This window comes from Rutilus rutilus, assembly GCF_951802725.1.
Source record: "Rutilus rutilus genome assembly, chromosome: 11".
NCBI classification, from domain to species: Eukaryota; Metazoa; Chordata; class Actinopteri; order Cypriniformes; family Leuciscidae; genus Rutilus; species Rutilus rutilus.
In genome coordinates this window covers 12,576,907-12,595,847 of record NC_140216.1, presented here as the reverse complement: position 1 = coordinate 12,595,847, position 18,941 = coordinate 12,576,907, and the positions used below count along the sequence as shown (strand labels likewise).

Sequence of the window (18,941 nt, the reverse complement as noted above, 5' to 3'; positions counted from 1 at the left end):
AATTACTAGCCAATAATCTACTTCAGTGACACATTGTGTTTTCATCCCGCCCCTCACACGGGCACAGGCATATCGGTGGAAACCACCCGGCAAAAGCGGGTTTTTTTTAGTTCAGTTTTGGTTTCTGAATTTGGAGAATTGTTCTCTATTCCTTCCTTGATGGATAATTTTCTATTGCGCGGGGTTTTATGTGTGTTAGTTGTTTGTATGTTGAGCTCGTCAGCGCGTGGACGCAGTGATGTGCTCGAGCTCACAGACGCGGACTTCGATTACCTCGCGCCCGAGCAGGAGACCCTGCTGGTGAAGTTTTATGCACCATGGTGAGAGAATAATGTTTCATTTACTCATACCAAATATGCAATTAATAATATTTAATTGTAAAATGATTATAAGAAGAATGCATGCTTGCATTTGCTACTCGCCGTACGGTGCTGCTGTATGTGATGGCGTGAGCTGTCCATGGTGCCTACATACAGCTGACAGTTGCGATGCAAGCTCGGTTCTCACAAGAACATTTGTTCATTTTCATAAAGCATTTTAAGGTTTTAGGAAAACCCGCAGTCCTGGGATAAGAAGCACCATTCATTTATCCATTGTTCTATTACAAGTTAGTCATTCAGCAGCATTGTTGTCAATTTTTCCATAAATTCCAGCAGTTTTTGATTGTTTAGCTGCTCTTTTTTGTTTTCAGGTGTGGCCACTGTAAGAAACTCGCCCCAGAGTTTGAAAGTGCAGCTACTCGACTGAAGGGAACAGTAACTTTAGCCAAGGTGAATACAGTAGGAGAAGGAAATTACAATATCTGGATATCTTGGCTTGGATCACATTACAGGAATGTTCTGAGTTTAATACAAATGAGGCTGCTTTATGCTGACAATTTGTGGAAACAAAAACTGTTTTCTGTTTACAGTGCTCTTAAAATGGAAGTCAGTAGGGCAAGACATTTTCCTGGGATAAATGGTCAAATACACACAATTTTGAAAGTGTAGTCACAAGCATTAAATCTGATTCGTGTCCTAACCTTATTTGTGTAAAGTTATTTAAATCTTCATCTCAACATCTGTCATGAGTGATGACTGTGTGAAGCACTGACTTTCACACAATGTGTGCAAGGATACCAGAAAGAGCAAAAGCCAGCTACACATAAAATCATCCTCCCTGTTTAGACAGCTCAATTAACACCTTTAGTGTTGAAGAATAAATAGAAGTATTTTAACAAAAATGCAAACTTCACATTTCTATCTTTAAAACCGCTGTAACATTGCTATGCTTACGCTGTATGCTTTACTATAAATGTAGTTTTTACAAAATGAGTTTGAAATTTTTGTTCTGTGGTGATCAAGCATTGTATTGTGTTGATAGAGCTCAACTTGATTTGAACCAGCAAAATTTCTTTAATGGAAACTGATCTTATGATCCAATATTAAGGAGCCTCATATGATATAGTAATGTTTATAAGTAGAGATTGCATGTTCTTCAGATGGTTTAAGGATCTGTGCCATTCTTTGTTCAGGTGGACTGTACTTCTAATACAGAGACCTGTAAGCAATATGGGGTTACTGGATACCCAACGCTCAAAATATTTCGGAACGGACAGGAATCATCATCGTACGATGGTCCACGCTCAGCTGGTATTTGTTTTAAGTTTTCCTGTATCATTTCAAATGATGTGTGCCATGAATGCAAATTGACTGGGGATGTCATAGTGGATGTATAATTTCCAAACAGATGGAATTGTGAACTATATGAAGAAACAGGCCGGGCCTGATTCTGTGCCTCTGCAAAGTGAGCATGACCTGGAGAACTTTATAAACAACTTTGATGCCAGTGTAGTTGGTAAGTGCGTTTTATTGGCTTTGTTTGAACTTACTCTAAAAAAAAAGTATTATATCTTGTGTAGATTCAAAATATGTAATACACTCTAAATGTAATAGCAAAATTTTATATTATGTACATTTAAATGCATAAATTCAGTAGATGGATGGATGGATGATTGGATGGATGGATGGATGGATAGATTTGTCATTGTGTGGGGACATTGAAAAGTCGTTTAATACTTTGGAGTAAAGGAGTAAATTGCAGTATAGCTTGCTTACCACAAATGAAAAGTTGTTATCTAAAGAAGAATGATCAGATGTTATTTTTCAACAAGATAATGCTCCTGCCCAAGTTGCAAAGACAACCAAGAAGTGGCTTGAGAACAAGTCCATCAGACTCATTTTTTGGCTTGGTCAGAGTCCAGATTTGAACCCTATAGTGAATATTTGTCTCACATTAAACTCGAACGAACTATTTATAAAGTGTTTGTAGCCGTTGACATTGAGTGGAACAACATTGACTCTTCTTCCTGTAAAAAGCATTCCTGCAAGCTGGGGAAGGCTATTCTGTGCTAAGCTACTTTATCTAAAGCATTTGTGCATTTCCTGACCAGTGATTTGTGATTAAAATGGTTTAGACCATTATAAGACCAGTAAATATTATAACCATTTTTGGCTTGGCACCCCTTTTTTTTTTTGCAAAGGAGTGTGGATGGATGGATGGATGAGCATAATACATATTTATTATTAATGTCTTGCATCGTTTCTTTTCTCTGTCCGTCTCTCAGGGTTCTTCTCAGGGACTGACAGCTCTCAACTCGCAGAGTTTCTTAAAGGAGCCAGTTTAATGAGGGAGAGTTTCCGCTTAGCCCACACCACAGACCTCCAGCTTGGAAACAAATATGGCGTCACATACGAGTAAGCAATGGGAGGAACTTCAACTGGTGGGTCGTGTCCCAAAAACTGAGTCACAGGTCTGCTCTAATAGGGGGAAACAGCTGTCGGAAAACAATGATAAATGCAAATCAACTAACAAATATTATTGTGAATAATAGCAAAATAAATAGGCTTATTTATGTTCCCATCAATTTTGCTGTTGATGTCAAATTTCATAATTAGAATCAGAATGAGCTTTATTGGCAAGTATGTTTACACACTCAAGGAATTTGTCAGGTAGCCTGGTAATACAAAACTCTGCTACTTCGCTTTGCTTCGTAGACAGAGTCTGGCATGGCATAATTGAAAAGCGTTTTCTTTCTCGCGGGGAGGCGCTTGTCTGAAGTTTAAAATCATTGGTTCCCGTAAGCCAATCACATAACGTTTGGTTATGGCGTGTGTTATGCGCATGCTCAGCCGCATCTAACTTCCACTGTAAACACATGTAGTATGATGCGAAAACAAAACCATCGAGTGAAATACCGGAGTGAACATGGTTGTGAACGACTTTTGCAGATTATGTGAAGTAAATCTACGCATCCACGGTACAATCAGTGTCTACGTCACGGCTCTCAGCCCGCCCTCTGTTCGTTGATTGGCCGGCTGTTTTCAGGCCGGAGGAAAACGGAAAGCTATTACGCTGTCTCAGACTGAGTACAGAAGCGAAATGAAATTGAGCGGAAGTAAGAAGTCTGTCGTAGTCAGGCTATTTGTCAGGAGCTTCCAGTGCAGAAGAAAGTGCAGACATAGTCCAGACATACATGATAGTGCAGACATACGTAGGAATTACATAGTAGAAATGAAATATAACAATAATATAAGAAACAGACATTTAAATAATGCAATATAATACAGTGGTAGAAATATAAAGAAAAATATATATGTATTGGTGTGTGTGTGTGTGTGTGTGTGTGTGTGTGTGTATATATATATATATTTATATATATAAAATCTAATTTAGCGAGTTTCTCCCAAATTACATATATATATATATATATATATATATATATATATATATAATATTATATTATATTATATATGTAATGTAATTTGGGAGAAACTCGCTAAATTAGACAGATCCCAACAATACAACTTAGTACATTAGGTTTGTTTGCATTAAAGATAAACTTTTATTCAGATGTAATAAATTGATCAAATGTGATATTAAATAAATGCTGTTCTTTTGAACTTTCTATTTATCAAAGAATCCCGAAAGAATCATGGTTTCCACAAAAATATTGGGCATCATAACCGTTTTCAACATGGATGATAATAAGAAATGTTCTAGAGCACCAAAATTCTGCATATTAGAATGATTTTTGAAGGATCATCTAAAAATTCAGCTTTGCCAGTACAAGAGTAAATTACATTTTAAAAGTACATTAAAATAGAAGGCATTTGTTTGACATTGTTATAATATTGTTCAAATAAATGCAGCCTCAGTAAGCATAAAAATATTTTAAAAAGACATTAAAAAAATCCTACTGACCCCAACTTTTATGGAGCGTTATGAATGTTTATGGAGCCTCTTAAGGGACATCTCAAATATGAGTTGGGAGGACAAAATATATTTCAAAACTTTTGCTTTCCTCAGGGACTCATCTATTTAGACTCATCTTAATTTTCCATATTACTGGATCTTTTGATTTTAATTCATATTTGATGTTAAAGACATTTTTATTTCACTTTTGTTCAATAAAATATTTTGGTACTTGTCCAAAGTAAAATCTGGATTCTGAAGCAAACCTAGCTGAGAACCATTGTTCTGAACCAAAGCTGACAGTTAAGCATGTTGTTCAGGATACATTTTTATTTTATTTTATTATGCACTGTTAAAAATCTCTGTAAACACTCTGTCTGCAGGTCCGTGCTTCTGTTCCGACCCCCCAGACTGAGCAGTACGTTTGAGGAGAGTGTGGTGCACCACACAGGATCAATGTCCATCACAGGCCTGCGGCGCTTCATCAGAGACAACATGTGAGCAGACACTGATACGCCACACACTAGCACATAAGAAACACACAGAGAGCAGGTGCTGAGATGTTGATTGCTTTTGCTCTGTAGTTTTGGCCTTTGTCCTCACCTGACCAAAGAGAACAAGGATTCGTTTAAAAAGAGGGATTTGTTGACCGCCTACTACGACTTGGATTATCTTCGTAATGCCAAAGGCTCCAACTATTGGAGAAACAGGTGGGTCATTCAGAATCAGTGAGCGAATATGTTTATTACAAAGTCATGAAGTACAACCCACAAATCCTGAAAAGTTGGGACAGTTTGTAAAACGTTATAATATTAAGAATCTGTGATTCGTTAATTCTCTTTACCGTTTATTTAACTGACAAAAGTGCAAAGAAAAAAATGTCCAATGTTTTCACTGGTCAAATTAATTGTATTTTGTAAATATTAACAAATTTTGATTTTGATGGCTGCAACACACTCCAAAAAAGTTGGGAGAGGCACAATAAATGTGAAAAGACTATAGGATATTGAAACAGTTAGCAGGTCAACTGGTAGTACAGTAGGTGAGGGTATCTTGTTTGGGTATAAAAGGAACATCCACCAAAGACTCATGGGTCACTTTGTGCCAAATGTGAGAGAATTGTCAAACAATTTAAAAATCACATTTCTCAATGCATGATTGCAAATAATTTAGGTCTTTCACCATTTACCATACATAATATTGTGAAAAGATTCAGGGAGTCTGTGTAGGGCAAGGCAGGAGACCTCTGTTGAATGTGCGTGACCTTTGAGCCCTCGGATGGTATTGCATGAGAAACCATCATGCTATTGTTAAAGGAACACGCTGACTTTTTGGGACTTTAGCTTATTCACCGTATCCCCCAGAGTTAGGTAAGTCCATACATACCCTTTTCATCTCCGTGCGTGCCGTAACTCTGTCTGACGCACCCACCGCTAGCCTAGCTTAGCACAAAGACTGGAGGTAAACGGCTCCAGCTAGCATACTGCTCCCAGTGAGTGACAAAATAACAGCAACATTTTCCTATTTACATGCTGTGATTTGTATAGTCCCAGCGTGTACAGATAACAAGGTCACATGAGACACAGCCTTCTGAGAATATAGTTCCCAGTATGTATACGGTTAGAAGATGGCTGTGCCTCATGTGAATATAAACACTTATTAAGGTGGACCGTAGTGATTCAGGATAAGACAAAAATACGGTTTGGAAAATGGATTCATTATGTACTCGCTCATTTTATAATTTTTGTCCCTGAGTTCAATATGCGCAATCCCCTTTTTCCTGAGCATGGTTTAAACCCCAAACAATAGTTTTTAAAAGCAATCATCTATACTGCTTGTAATAGACGAGAAGCTCGTTCCAGGGATGGAAAGTCTTGGCCTGGAACGAGCTTCTCGTCTATTACAATCCTCTATAATAAACAGTAGATGGCATCATAAAGCCTGTTTTTTTCCACAGATGATTGGTTTTAAAAAATATTATTTGGGGTTTAAACCATTTTGCCCAAATAGAAGGAAAGAAATATCAGGTACAGTAGATTTAAGTTGGTCATTGAAAACTTAAAGATTCTTTGCACTTTTGAGAATTTGACAAAATCTCTCAACTTTTCTGAATTTAAGGTTGTACTTATCTGTCCTTCTCTGTCCCAACTACATTTAGAGTGCTCAAGGTGGCGTCTAAGTTCAGTTCTCAGGGCCTGTTGTATTCTGTGGCGAACCGTAATGACTTTATGGAGGAGCTTGAAGATGAGTTTGGTCTGGGTCCGTCAGATGGAGCTGAGCTGCCGGTTGTCACCATCAGGACACGAACAGGAAACAAATACACCATGCGGGAGGAGTTTACGTGAGTACAAACACTTCATTATGATCCTGTTTTAAGGTTTTAGAACCTTTTTTTGTTCTTAAAAGGAATTTGCGTTAGTTGAGTAATATGTCAAGCATCAACACCCAAAACACCATATTTCATTTTCAACCGAGAAAGCGAAGCGTGGAGTAATCTGATCACTCCGAAATGTCATCAGTTGTTTTCTAAAAACTTTTTTTTAAAGAGAATTATATTATATTTCTTGCATATGATTATAACTTTGTTATTAAGTCAATTAAAATTGCAATTCATTCGTTTTTTTTTCTCAAATGCTCTTCTCTTAAAAATGCAGTGCACTAACTTTTAACTCTTTTCCCTGCAACGTTTTTAGAAAAAAGTTGCCAGCCAGCACCAACATTTTTGATCAAAAGAAAGAACAGAGCCTCTGCTTTTAAATTTTTATTGTATTTTTTTTAAGCTGAGAAAATACAGTTCACAACGCGTATAAGCAATGCTTCTATCGCTTGTTTCTGCTTTTTCTTCGCCTGTGTTTTGATCCAGAGATTCTTTCAGAAGGTGTGTAATAGCGCCTACTACTGGATAACAGTGAAAACATGGATTGACGGAAAATTCTGTTTCAATGGAAAATTCAATCAATGGTGGGGAAAGAGTTAATGTGTTCACATAAGAGAAACACATCAGTGTTAAACATTTAATCTCAAAAGTTATTACACTATTGTTCAAAAGTTTGAGTTTAACGCTTTCATTGGGATAGGATGCATTCAATTGATTAAAAGTGACAGTAAATAATAATTTCTTTTTAAATCCTATTTTAAATGCATGCTGTTCTTTTGAACTTTCTACTTCTTATCAAAGTTTCCCTAAAAATATTAGATGTTTTCTACATTGATGATAATAATAAGAAATGTTTCTTGAACAGCAAAATCAGCCGTTTCTGAAGGATCATGTGACACTGAAGACTGGAGTAATGATGCTGAAAATTCAGCTTTGCTATCACAGGAATAAATTACATTTTAAAATACACTCACCTAAAGGATTATTAGGAACACCATACTAATACTGTGTTTGACCCCCTTTCGCCTTCAGAACTGCCTTAATTCTACGTGGCATTGATTCAACAAGGTGCTGAAAGCATTCTTTAGAAATGTTGGCCCATATTGATGGGATAGCATCTTCCAGTTGATTGATGGAGATTTGTGGAATGCACATCCAGGGCACGAAGCTCCCGTTCCACCACATCCCAAAGATGCTCTATTGGGTTGAGATCTGGTGACTGTGGGGGCCATTTTAGTACAGTGAACTCATTGTCATGTTCAAGAAACCAATTTGAAATGATTCGAGCTTTGTGACATGGTGCATTATCCTGCTGGAAGTAGCCATCAGAGGATGGGTACATGGTGGTCATAAAGGGATGGACATGGTCAGAAACAATGCTCAGGTAGGCCGTGGCATTTAAACGATGCCCAATTGGCACTAAGGGGCCTAAAGTGTGCCAAGAAAACATCCCCCACACCATTACACCACCACCACCAGCCTGCACAGTGGTAACAAGGCATGATGGATCCATGTTCTCATTCTGTTTACGCCAAATTCTGACTCTACCATCTGAATGTCTCAACAGAAATCGAAACTCATCAGACCAGGCAACATTTTTCCAGTCTTCAACTGTCCAATTTTGGTGAGCTCGTGCAAATTGTAGCCTCTTTTTCCTATTTGTAGTGGAGATGAGTGGTACCCGGTGGGGTCTTCTGCTGTTGTAGCCCATCCGCCTCAAGGTTGTGCGTGTTGTGGCTTCACAAATGCTTTGCTGCATACCTCAGTTGTAACAAGTGGTTATTTCAGTCGAAGTTGCTCTTCTATCAGCTTGAATCAGTCGGCCCATTCTCCTCTGACCTCTAGCATCAACAAGGCATTTTCGCCCACAGGACTGCCGCATACTGGACGTTTTTCCCTTTTCACACCATTCTTTGTAAACCCTAGAAATGGTTGTGCGTGAAAATCCCAGTAACTGAGCAGATTGTGAAATACTCAGACCGGCCCGTCTGGCACCAACAACCATGCCATGCTCAAAATTGCTTAAATCACCTTTCTTTCCCATTCTGACATTCAGTTTGGAGTTCAGGAGATTGTCTTGACCAGGACCACACCCCTAAATGCATTGAAGCAACTGCCATGTGATTGGTTAATTAGATAATTGCATTAATGAGAAATTGAACAGGTGTTCCTAATAATCCTTTAGGTGAGTGTATATTCAAATAGAAAACTTTCATTGTAATATTACTGTTTTTACTGTATCTTTGATCAAATAAATGCAGCCTTTGTGAGCATATACCATTACTTATTAATATATTAACATATTAATAAGACTTATCATAATATTGTTTAAATATAATATTATTCATTTAGCTCTACCACAGCTAACATTGTGCTAACACTCCTACAGCATTTTGGTTTGTTATAGGCCTTCTAGGTCAGTGTGATTTAATTATGTCTGGTTTTAACTGTAAATATGGACCCTCCTCAGACGAGATGGCAAGTCTTTAGAGAGTTTTCTGGAAGACTATTTTGCTGGGCGACTAAAGCGCTATGTCAAATCAGAGCCTGTGCCTGCCAAAAACAACGGTCCGGTCAAGGTTAGTGAGATGTGTGTAATTAAAAGTCTTCATTTACAGTATCACTTCTCAGGCATTGACTGAAGTTGATGTTTGTGGGCAGGTGGTTGTGGCGGATACGTTTGAAGAGATTGTGAATGACCAAGAGAAAGACGTGCTTATTGAGTTTTATGCTCCGTGGTGTGGCCATTGTAAAAAACTGGAGCCCAAATTTACAGAGCTTGGAGAACAGGTGAGCTTCACAGACATCAGTGTATGACTTCTATCTCTTTCTGAATTTCTTCTGATCCAGTTTTTCTGGTTTCTATGGTCTCGTATGACTCTTAGCTGTACAGTGATCCCAATATTGTAATCGCCAAGATGGATGCTACTGCCAATGATGTCCCACAGGGCTATGACGTGCAAGGGCATGTATTCGCATCTTATCACTCATCCTCAAATCTTTTATATTCATTTTAGTATCCATTGTTAATTTTTTGTTATTCTTTTGCAGATTTCCTGCAATATATTTTTCCGCTGCTGGACGGAAGAATGAGCCAAAACGTTACGAGGTAGTGTTTATTTCAACCATCTTATGGTGTACAATATGGCTATCATGTTCATATAATTGTCATTATGAACATTAATTGTTTGTATTTTGGTCGTCACCTTTCAGGGAGCCCGTGAAGTGAAGGATTTCATCAGCTTCCTGAAGCGCGAGGCGTCCAAACCTCTTGTCCTAAACGGAGTCAAGGAAGAGCTGTAAACATTAAAGGGAAAATCGATGTATGATTTTTGTTCATAAAAAGTGGAGAATTCCGTGGAATTCTGCTATGGATCAGCCATGCATATCAAATCAAATTAATTGGCAACATTCAAATAAATAAAAATTCTCTCTAATTCATATTGTCTTTGTGTGATAGAAAATAGAGCTGATTGCTAATTACACTAGAGTCCTGTTTTTGTTGTTATGGTCTTTGTTGCATGAGCTTCACTGCTTTGTTTTGTTCTTTGTTGTTTTGATGCTCAGTTCCATCTGTGCATCTACTGGTCCATCTGCATTAATTATTGCTGTTGTTTTAACATACATTTACAAAAAGACCTATATTCATGATTCATACTAATCCGATTTCATGCAATAGATGGAATGGTAATTGGTTTAAACCTCAGTTTGTGGAGTATCAGCATATGGAGCATTATTATGTTTATAGTCGTAATTTCCAGAGTCGCCAGAGAGCCAATCATATGGAATCTTTAATCCATGCAGGGTTTCTTAATCTAGGACTAAAGTCCCTTAAAGTCTCTGCTAGGACGCAGTCTCATTTAGTTCAAATGACAAATTGCTATTCTAAATTCTGTTGAAATGGGTTGAAAAATTGGTTGTTTAATGATTATTTGTTGACGATTTATGTAATTTGGGTGTGTATTTGCAAAGTAAATGTTGTCCGGTCACTTTAGTATTTTTTTCTATTATATGTATGCCTTAAGGTTAGAATGTTTGACATCTAAATGGAGCTTTATGTTCAGCGAGCTTGGTACTCCTTGATGAACAGGACATGCGGAACAAAAGAAATTCAAGTGTTTATTAAAAGGAAAATGACTTTGGCCAGCTTTTTCTTTCATGTTTGAAACCAAAATGTGTTAATCTGAGACTTGTTGCATGAAGCTGGTTTCATTTTTAGGGTTCATCGTCATGGTAATTTACAAAACACTGCTAACCTGCTCCAGAACAGGTTTGATTCTGGGTTAGAGATTGCCACCCAAAACTGGTCCATTCAGATGTGAGTAAATGGGCATATAATCTGATGCAATAAAGTGAAAGTGAATAAGCACCGAGGCTATCAAGTTCCAAAATAAACCATAAAAGTAGTCCATGACTTGGGAATATGTACCACAGGATATTATATGGAAAAGAGCCAGGATCTTGTATACATTTTTGCGCTCCATGGAAGCCATACAATTTTAGAAATGTATTAGTAAGTACATGACATATATAAACACATATGTAGGACTCGCACACAGCTTATAGGAAAAGACATTTATTGTGAATTCTGAACCCTGGTTCCTCAACAGCTGTAAAAGAAAAAAAAAAAACATTCAACAGGATCAAAAAAAATATATATCACTCACAAAAAAAATACATCCAATGCATTCAAAACTGATTTATATATTCTACTCTTATGCCTTTCTACCAGAAGAAATACTTTAAACAAGAAAAACCTGGGCCCATACCAAATTAAAAGAAAAAAACATCCTAATTATGGTTCTGTGGTAAATCTAGTAAAAACTCTCTGAAGTCATCTTGACACTGGAGGAACTTAACAGGTTGGCGTCGTTCTGAAGAGAAGTGCAGGACTGATTGTAAAAAAACAAAACCATAACACTTGTCTAATTAAGACAGAGACAGTTTCCTGTTTGCGTTTGTGTCTTCCCATTCCTGGTCTTTTCTAATACATGCACTGAAAGCTTGCAGCCTGTCAACAAAGAACAGTCATAAACAATCCCAGCAACATTACTCAAACAAATCCCAAAATATACTGCCTTTTTCATGCAACAGCCATTTTAAAGTAAGCCAAATATCTGGTCGAACAGAGGAGGGGATTAAACGATGATATAACTGCAGTTTTGATGATCGATCAACCATAATATTTTATATTCAAAGTCTACCATACATTACACCATGAACTGATGAGATATCAATTCATGATGGACTTGTAAGTGAACATTACTTTACTTCAGTGAACTAAAACAAACAGGACCAGAGAGTGAGCAGAGCCATCCTACAGGAATCTATCTTTAATTATACCTTTATTTTCTATGTGGAAGATAAGAACTGAAATTGTTTTACAAGGAAAACCCCATTTTCTGTACAGTATTTCAGAGGCAAGGTTTTCATTTCTCCCCAGAGTGTTTTATAGTCTCACTCTCTCCATATTTGAATGTTAGTCTTAGTCGAATCTAAAATTGTAGGAGAAGAGTGAAGCCATGTTGACGGACACACAACACACCCCATCCCACCCCATCCCATCCCGCCCTGCTCAGGTTCTTAGCGGATCGCTTTGACGGGACTCTTGAAGCTGGAGGCTGCCTGCAGCTGTAGCTGGTAAGCCATTGGATGAATCTTGAAACCATAAAGCCTGCAAGAGGAGAATGACAGTACTGAGAAACTATGATGAAAATGAACCATTTTTAGCGATATCAGACAATCAATTTAGGCAAAGCAGCAACTGGCTGCCATATAAAGGTAGGACAAACCTGGGCACAAACTGGTTGGCAGGCCTCTTTGGCCGGTACTCGGGATGCACCATGAACAGCATGTGGGGGAAGCCAGTGCCAAAATAGGCTCCGTCGGTGTGATGGTGCCTGGACGACTTTGGCGTGTACACATCCATACACTTAGGGCAGTAGAGCTTCACCATGGCCTCACCAGGTATGTCAGAGAGCCCTGGATAGAGACAAACACAGACGGACAGATGTTAGATTCACTCACTGTGGTGTACATCATGTGATCGCTGGGGTGCACACACACCTGCTCCAACACAACCACATAGAGCTATTTAGCAAACTTAAGAAATGTCAAAATGACATGGAATCAAGAAAGGCTTGATATTGTGGCAAAAACAGATTCTGTCTATAAGGAATTCAGATTGAGGATAGGTCACGTTTCAGAAGCAACAAAATGCATAACTTTTTAATAAGGAAGCACCAATAAAGATTCTTTTCAGCCGATAATAATTACAAGTTTCTTATGTTGAATGGCCGATGTCGACCTGATCTCTCTTTTTTTTATTATAAATACTGTTGTTTGGTTAAGCAATACTATTAATATTACTATTATAGTCATTTTAAGTTATATTTTATCCACCAATTATATCTAAATATGCAATATTGAGGATTTTTCCTTATTTATAATTAATTACACTCCCTGTTTTTTTTATTGGTTGAACAATGGCAATATAAGCTTCTTTTTTTGCAGTGTTGCCATGACTGCTTATTGTATGGTGTATCTGGGGTTCAAATGGTGCCGTGTACATTCTTCTAAAGCATGAAAACTGGGCTGGTGTAACTTTCAAGTGAAATCAGCTAATACTGAAAAAAAAAAAAAAAAATAATCACAATCATCCCAAGTAAATGGGGTCAGTCACCCACCAATAGGCAGCATTGGCTGATTCTCACAGTAAACACGAGGACAATAGCCAAAGTCTCCCTGCTGATACTTCTCCAGCTGCAAGAGAAAACAAGCACATCATCATTCATATGAAGCCGAAAAAATAAATTGTGTCTTCCTCTAATGAAATGATAACACTAGGTACCATCTGGGCAATGCCACGGTTAGTGAGGATGTAGCGCGCATGGATCAGTCCATAGAGCATCTCAGCAGCCTGCTCAATCAGGTCACTCTGGTTGGGGTTATCCTCCAGCTCCTCATCTGACACACACAATAACACCTCCATTACACGACTAGGAAATCACAATGTTTCAAGTTGGCATGAGACAAAAAATTATTTATATTTCTTCTTGTGCTGTATTTCCAAGTGAAACAGCTCATCAAACGAAATAACTGCTGCCATGGTTTCATGTGAATGACAGATTGCTGGAGGAATTATTGACGTTAACGTGCTTGATTAAAGATTATGAGAACACATTATTTGTGCATTCTAAATAACGATAACACACAGATAAATCATCTATAATAAATACTGAAACATACTATAAAAAAAAGGGCCCATTTTGATTTCATGGTGACTAAAATAGATGGGGAAATGCAGGTCATCTCTAGTATGATTTAGAGGGTACAAAAGCATTTCAAACGCATTCATGATTTATCTGGATCATATTCAGATCAAGCAGAACATACTAAGTTAGGATTTTTTTTTTAAACATTTTTGCTTTAGGTAGACAATTATGACTATTACTATATGTGCGCATTAAACAAGTAATTGTCCAAGATTCATGGATCAAAGCGATTCATGGATTTGGATTAAAAGATCTTGTCTAAAACTAAATTTTGAATGTGCGTGGTTGGTTGTATGTATAGCATAAAGTCCAGTAATGTAATGTATGTAATTGCACGAAAAGTTAAAAGTTGCAATGTAAAGAAAGCAGCGACAGATCCATTCTTCCGTATTGTGACGTACAATAAGAGAAAAAGTAACAAAAATGTAGGGCAGTGACTTCAATCCAACAGTTGTTTATTAGATGGATGAAGATTTGAATGTGTAATTGCAGTTAATTGTAAAAAAAAAAAAAAAAAAAAAGGGGGGGTGGGGGCAGAGTTTAACTGGACTAAATGGAGAAGTCCGGCATATGTCACCAGAGGGAAGGCTGACATCTCACTGGAAGATCGAATTTATAAATTACGAGCCCAAAGTGGGTTTGTGTCAAAAACTAAATCACTGACCAGGTTCCAGATCCAGGATCATGTCAAGGGCTTGTCTGTAATGGGGGACTTGCTCATTGAGTCCCGTAAGATTAAACTTGTCCTGAATGTAGTCCTCATCTACCTGTATGGAGTGAAGAGAGATATACATTATTCCAACAAATATGAAGATAATAGCAGGTTCATCTATTGTTCTCAAAAATGACAGATTACATCTACCTTAATTTTATGAGTGATTCAGAGACAGTTTACGAGGGTTTTCTATGTCAGGGGTTTAGGTCCCCCGAGAACTAAATTTTCCCCTAGGGCCGTTTCCCTGGTTGCGTTCGCACGAGCAGTAGGAACTTCGCTTTACGTCCTGATGCAGGGCTTTTATTTTCACAGAGCTAAGAACACCAGAGCCTGAGCACACAGTGCTCCCATTCTTCATCTTCATTAGTTTACCATCTGTTTAACAGTCCTATCTAATTCTTTGTTGGATAGAACTGTTAACCCTTTAAAACCGGCTGTGTCGTCGCCGACACAAACCAGCAAGCTGTATTCATTTTACCGTAACTCTTCAACCGTTTGCACTATCAAAACCATTCAAATTGCCCCTGACAGTAGACAGCATGCACTTTTCAGCAATATACGGCTTATTACGGTAATTTCATGCTTTCCGTCAACAAATGAACGCAGCTTTCTGGCAGAGCGGGATGAAAGGATTTGAACAGAGAGATACGAAGCGCGGCAGGTTAGAGTGTTTCGGATTGCATAAAATAATAAAAGAAACGAACAAATACACGAAGAAAGAAGTGGTAGACAGCAGAAGAGGGGATTGGGATGATTTTGAATTAAACTTGGCAGGCGGATGGCCGTTACTCTTTCACATATCTTAGCATGTGGTGTGTGCATGTGTATGTGTGCATGCATGAAGTGTCCTGAAAACTGTGCAACCAAATGTCACAATAAATTCTTGTATATATGTATTATAGTTCATTTTTCAACTTTAAAGTGTTAGTTTCTTTTGTTCGTGATTTTTTTCAGTTTTTTTCGTTTTGTCTATTTAAATTCTATTTACAAACTCACCACACAGGTCAATAACTAATTTGTTGAAAGCTATTTTTCTTCTGACACCTTGCATCTCGGTCCATCTATCGCTGTTTTCCACGTTCGTGAATCGTGGAGTTAGTTTGTAGAGTAAGTATGTAAACTGTGTTCACATGGCTTTTTTAAATTGGCGGGTCCGGTGTTTCGTATGACATGCGGTCGGCCGATCAACGTACACTTACAATAGTTCCTATTGTGCGGGGTTAGAACCTACTCTGAAGTAGAAGATAATTTAGTCCCCCAAAAAGGTGTCCTAGAACTAAAATCATTTCCAGTTTCTGCAGTGCAAACACACCAAAAAACCGAGTACTCCCGCTAATAGTTACAGGAACAACGAAAACGCTCCTCCAGTGCGAAAACCCCTAGTGACAGGGGGTCTGTGGAAAGTCTAGAGAAAAACTATAATAAATAAAGTAAAAGATTAAAATAAGTAAACTAGATAAATTGATTATAATAAAATATTATTTATTAACCTTAGATTAAACAAAAACAGATTAATTTAAATACATTAGATTAAACTTAAATACAGAAATACAGAGTAGGAATAAAATATAATAATGTAACTTGACAGAAAGCAATTTCAGATGTATACTATTTATTTTTCAGTGTATAAATCGGGCATTTATAAAGATGCCTTTTTAATTGGAGGTTGGGGTCTGGGAAAGCTTGTACTTAGTCCTTTAAATTATTTTATTTCTACACACATTATTACAACTTCCATTGTCATCTCAAGAGGGCGGTGCTCGTGTCTGATAAGATTTCAACCCTGTAGCTTATTTCTAATCAATATTTACGCTCCCTGGTATTCCTTTTAATAGCTATTATACAAAATAAGACACTAATACAAACCTCACAGAAGAACTCGTTTCCCCGTAGACCACAAAACCAAGAAATCCACGACACTTCCTCTGAGCTACTCATGTTGGGAAACTGTAGATGAGATGAGAGCAACATTAAGCGAATAAAATAACAGATACAAAGACTATTACTGCCTAAAAAGGGTCATTTTCTAATGATGATATACAATAAAAATGAGTTCTAATGCTGCGTTAATATGTTTAGCGCAAGTACAGGTTTATAGCAAATTGACTGTTTTCACGTAAACAATTGACTGGACTGGCCTGACGCACGCTAACATAGCGTATGCTTAGGTTTTTAGTGTTATCGCCGAGTCAATAAAATACATATGGACTTTTTTTTTTTAATCCGCAGTCTAAAAACATTGGTGCGTTAAAATGACGCGTTTGTATCTTGTCAAATGTCCATTTTGTAGTTTGTGTACTCAGCTAACGCAAGATGAGTTTAGCATGCCGCTGCTAGCTAACACTTAAAACTAGGCCGCAGCAAATTTGCCGACTGCCCCTAAACATTTGTCAAATAAATATTGTCCTAACACATAAAACTAGCAACGAAATCGCATGAATAACTGAAAACCACACAAATATCGAAACTACTACATATTTCTGTCCATTACATTGATTAAAGCGCTTATTCGTGTTACCTCAAGGATCTCCCGGGGTCGATGTTAGCCGCAGCGATACAACTGCACGCTGATTGGAGGCTTCTGCTCTACGGCACGTGATCATGAGGCGGGTCACTTCCGCTCTCTCAATCCTGATCTAGTAGGAAATTGTAGTCTTTATAATCTGAGTTTTTCCACATTCAATGTTTTGAATTTTAGAATAAACCAAGCATTCATTTGATATATTACTATAATCAAATATTGACGTAATCGAATAATATTGCAAAACTGGCATTTAAAATGTATGTTAAGATATGCAAATATATTTTTAATTCTCCTTAATCCTCCTGGAATGCGGCAAAGCATTTACTCAATGCATTTAGTTTATAGAAAAATGTGTTCATTTTAATTTAGGTGTAAATATATATAAATATACATATATATATATATATAAATATATATAGTAAATCAATGAAATGACAATGGACATGGTAAGCAAAAAGAAAGAAAAATTACTTTAATCCCCCTTTTTTTAAGACTCTTAATGACACTATGTTGGTGAAATGAAGTCAAACCACAGATCTTCCATTTAAACAAAAGATTTTTATTTAATTTTTTCTCTGTATACTTTTTATTATAATAAGACACTTCTCTGCTTGTACATTGCTCCCTTGAACTTAAAAATGGCAACAACTGTGTGTGGGAATGTAAGTTGGGGTAGACAAACTCAGATGCATACCAATATACATACATGTGTGTATATCAAGGTTCCAATAATAAGCCATAGATGCTAGGACAGCAGTAACAACTTCAGGTACCTTGGTATAGTTAGAAGTATAATACAATCTCTGAGTATTTCAAGGAATACACATTTCTATTCAAATATTGGTACATATAATGTGACCACAACAATGTATTAAGTTTAAGAGGGATGATAAACAGCACTGAAAGCCTATGAGAGAATGGCTTCCAACGAATAGACTGACCAAGCTGTATCGGAGGACGAAACCATGCTTGGTAAAATGTCTGCAAGTAAAGTCAAATAAACCCATTTTAGTTATTTTCCTTAGCAGATTGGAGAAAAAAAATATATATATATTGATTTAACTTTTTTTTCACTGCACTTCATTTGGATTAACATATACACACAATGTATATAATGAAAATATCCTAGATAAAATAAACATCCTAATAGTGTCAGAAAAAGTGGGCAATTGAGACTCATGTTCGCCTTTCACAAAGTGTTCTATCCTCAAAAAAGCACATTACATGTAGAGATCAGATATAAATTCACACATACTTTTTAAATGCCCTACTCACACAAACATTTCATTCAAAAGCCCTACATATTTCAAAGCTATTCATTAGACCAAGGCATTCCCAGAAAACAAACAAACCCCAACTTACACCATTAGGATACAGATGCTGGTCAAAATGAGGAGGGAACAATGCTTTGATCCGTTTCTTTTAGACGTCAAGCATTTGTGGTTTCTTGTTAACCTGGGCTCAGGCTCCCTGGATGGGTAGGTTTTGTTTGACGTCAGGCATATTGCACATTGAACCAATGTCTTGTTTAAAAAAATTTGTAACACTACTCAAAAAAAGGGCCACAGACTCCTTGGCATTGACTTGTGTCTCAATGAGATGACTGGTATATAGAAGATCAGTCCGAGGATGTAAGCAAGACATTTGCTCATGTTCTGATACATGTTTTGAGGGACTTTGGGAATACACGCAGGAGGAAGAGCTTGTGTAAGTTTCTTTTGTTTAAAAAAATAAAAAAAAATGAGGGAATTTACAATGCAGAGGGTGGTCAAAGAGGGATTCTCTACACGCCCAAGAACTGGTAAGTGAATATAACAA

At 37.3% G+C, this 18,941-nt stretch overlaps 2 protein-coding genes across 2 annotated transcripts; one reads left to right on the top strand and one right to left on the bottom strand.

Annotated features, from left to right (window-relative positions):
- Positions 1-12: 12 nt before the first annotated feature.
- pdia8 (protein disulfide isomerase family A, member 8) lies at positions 13-10,997 on the top strand. Its single transcript, XM_084423689.1, has 13 exons — positions 13-320; positions 692-770; positions 1,514-1,631; positions 1,729-1,836; positions 2,606-2,735; positions 4,617-4,730; positions 4,818-4,943; positions 6,392-6,574; positions 9,081-9,189; positions 9,272-9,400; positions 9,496-9,575; positions 9,662-9,719; positions 9,824-10,997. The coding sequence occupies exons 1-13, from the start codon at positions 160-162 to the stop codon at positions 9,911-9,913; spliced, it is 1,485 nt and encodes a 494-aa protein (XP_084279815.1). The 5' UTR covers positions 13-159; the 3' UTR covers positions 9,914-10,997.
- A 173-nt stretch (positions 10,998-11,170) lies between these two features.
- On the bottom strand, positions 11,171-17,231 carry csnk2b (casein kinase 2, beta polypeptide). Its single transcript, XM_084423690.1, has 7 exons — positions 17,118-17,231; positions 16,466-16,546; positions 14,549-14,651; positions 13,461-13,576; positions 13,297-13,372; positions 12,403-12,592; positions 11,171-12,284 (listed from the first exon to the last, which is right to left on the bottom strand). The coding sequence occupies exons 2-7, from the start codon at positions 16,535-16,537 to the stop codon at positions 12,194-12,196; spliced, it is 648 nt and encodes a 215-aa protein (XP_084279816.1). The 5' UTR covers positions 16,538-16,546; positions 17,118-17,231; the 3' UTR covers positions 11,171-12,193.
- Between the last annotated feature and the right edge of the window lie 1,710 nt (positions 17,232-18,941).